Source organism: Mandrillus leucophaeus, unplaced genomic scaffold, assembly GCF_000951045.1.
Source record: "Mandrillus leucophaeus isolate KB7577 unplaced genomic scaffold, Mleu.le_1.0 Scaffold2, whole genome shotgun sequence".
In the NCBI taxonomy this organism is placed as follows: domain Eukaryota; kingdom Metazoa; phylum Chordata; class Mammalia; order Primates; family Cercopithecidae; genus Mandrillus; species Mandrillus leucophaeus.
The window spans coordinates 4,523,014-4,525,519 of NW_012102031.1; the positions used below are offsets into that span (position 1 = coordinate 4,523,014).

At 44.0% G+C, this 2,506-nt stretch overlaps 1 protein-coding gene across 1 annotated transcript in view; it reads left to right on the forward strand.

Moving 5' to 3' along the window:
* FAM227A (family with sequence similarity 227, member A) overlaps positions 1-2,506 on the forward strand; it is a 95,420-nt gene that overhangs the window by 88,385 nt on the left and 4,529 nt on the right. Inside the window, exon 15 of the mRNA XM_011979125.1 lies at positions 1,311-1,411. Within this exon, the coding sequence (XP_011834515.1) occupies positions 1,311-1,411 (101 nt within the window). The remainder of the gene's footprint in view (positions 1-1,310; positions 1,412-2,506) is intronic.

Here is a 2,506-nt window from a genome sequence, read left to right on the forward strand (position 1 = left end):
TTCTCCTGCCTCAGCCTCCCGAGTAGCTGGGACTACAGGTGCCCACCACCACGCCTGGCTAATTTTTTTGTATTTTTAGTAGAGACGGGGTTTCACAATGCTTGCCAGGATGGTCTCGATCTCCTGACCTCATGATCCGCCCGCCTCGGCCTCCCAAAGTGCTGGGATTATAGGCGTGAGCCACTGTGCCCGGCCAAGATCTTTTATCATATTGCTCCACTAGCTTCAGCCCATGATTTAGCTTCATAGTAAAAAACGGCTGCTCAAGTTCCAGCCACCAGGTCCACATTTCATCCAGTTCAAAGGAAGATGAGTTCAAAGAAATGTATTTCTTCTGGAAGTTGCAAATAACCCTTCCATTCCATGGCCAGAACGTTTTGAAGTTCAGAACTAGTTTAAAGTTAACATTAAATTCACATAGAATATCCAGGGTTAACTTTACAGCTTATACATTTCAGAAATAAAGGATCTCCTGTTTAATAAATAAATTCTTATTAGGTGAATTATCATAGTAAAGATTTTTTTGCCAGGAGGAAGTTTGTAACTGTGCGTTAGAAGTTGCATTGCTAAATACATCCACTTTTTGTTGTTTAAGATATTAAACATCGCTGAGCGCGGTGGCTCACACCTGTAATCCCAGCACTTAGGGAGGCTGAGGTGGGTGGATCATGAGGTCAGGAGATCGAGACCATCCTGGCTAACACTGTGAAACCCCATCTCTACTAAAAATGCAAAAAATTAACCAGGCGTGGTGGCAGGCGCCTGTAGTTCCAGCTACTTAGGAGGCTGAGGCAGGAGAATCGCTTGAACCTGGGAGGTGGAGATTGCAGTGAGCCAAGATCATGCCACTGCACTCCAGCCTGGGCGACAGAGTGAGACTCCATCTCAAAAAAAAAAAAAAAGAAAAGATATTGTTGAGAAGCTCATCATGCCTTATATTAATAAAGTGATTCTCAAAGTTTTGTCTACAGATAAAAATGGTGCCTTAAAACACACCTGTGCTGCTAGACATCCAGGCACGGTTACTCTTAAGGAAGTAGGATAGTGACTGAGCAGGGACATGAGGCGGCTTCTAAGGAGCTGGCAGCGTTCTCTTTCTCATTCTGAGTGCTGGTTACATGGACGTGTTCAGTATATGAAAATGTCATGAGCTGCACACTTAGAATCTGTGCACTCCTAGTTTCTAAGTTATACTTCAATATATGCTTTGTAAATGGTCACGCAGATCTATCAGTTTACAGGACATACAGAACATTGAGGACATGTTAATTACTCCAGCCTTTTTCTATGTCTCTGTGTTTTCCCCTCAGGGAAATGAAGAATATTGATCAAAAAGCAGCAGATAAAAAAAAGGCAAACCACATGTTCGTCCCACCTTCAGCCTTCAATGAGGAATCACCTGACAAAAAAATGAAGGGAAGTCTCCAGAGAGAAATTGAGTTTCTTTTACAGTTTGTTCGAACAAAAACCATGGGAAATGTAGAAGTGTGAACAGTGTAAGAATAAGAATAATTTTATTTTATTTTTTTGAGACAGAGTCTCACTGTCTCCTCAAGGCTGACTGCAGTGGTGCCATCATAGCTCACTGCAGCCTCCACCTCCCAGGCTCAAGCAATCCTCTCACTTCAGCCTCCTGAGTAGCTGGGACCACAGGTGTGTGCCACCACGCCCGGCTCATTTTTTATTTTTGTAGAGATGGGGGTCTCACTGTGTTGCCCAGGCTGGAAAATTCTTAAAACATAGGAAAGAGCATATAAAAGTTCACTTATGGCCAGGCACTGTGGCTCACACCTGTAATCCCACTACTTTGGGAGGCCGAGGTGGGCAGATCATGAGGTCAAGAGATGGAGACCATCCTGGCCAACATAGTGAAACCCCACCTCTACTAAAAATACAAAAATTAGCTGGGCGTGCCTGTAATCCCAGCTACTCGGGAGGCTGAGGCAGGAGAATTGCTTGAATCCGGGAGGCGGAGGTTGCAGTGAGCCAAGATCACGCCACCGCACTCCATCCTGGAGACAGAACTAGACTCCGTCTCAAAAAAAAGTTCACTTTTATGTATTACTCACACTACTCTCATTTTAGTTTTAGTGTTATTATTGGTGATAGTAAGGACTGCTAATGATTTTGTACTTCCTCTGTACCAAGCATTGGCCTATGTACTTTATGAAGTGTATGAGACAGAGCTCCTTGGTTGCATGTGCCAGGAAGCCAGCTCAAACTAGCTTAAATGGAAGGAGAATGTAGCAGCTTAAATAACTGGGAAGGCCCTGACAGGCCATCTGCAGGCATATTAAACCTAAGAACTTGATATTTTCAGGCTCTTTCTCTCTCTGTCTCTTGATCCTTTTCCCTTCTGTGGGCTGAATTCTTTTTCAAGCTGCCTCTGCCTCAGGGCCATGGACAGCCCAAGTCTGTCTCATAGTCCTGACCTAAAAAGCCATGTTCACTTTGCTGGAGTACATCTTCTAGTAGTTCCCAACAAAAAAAGGCATATGGGAAATAT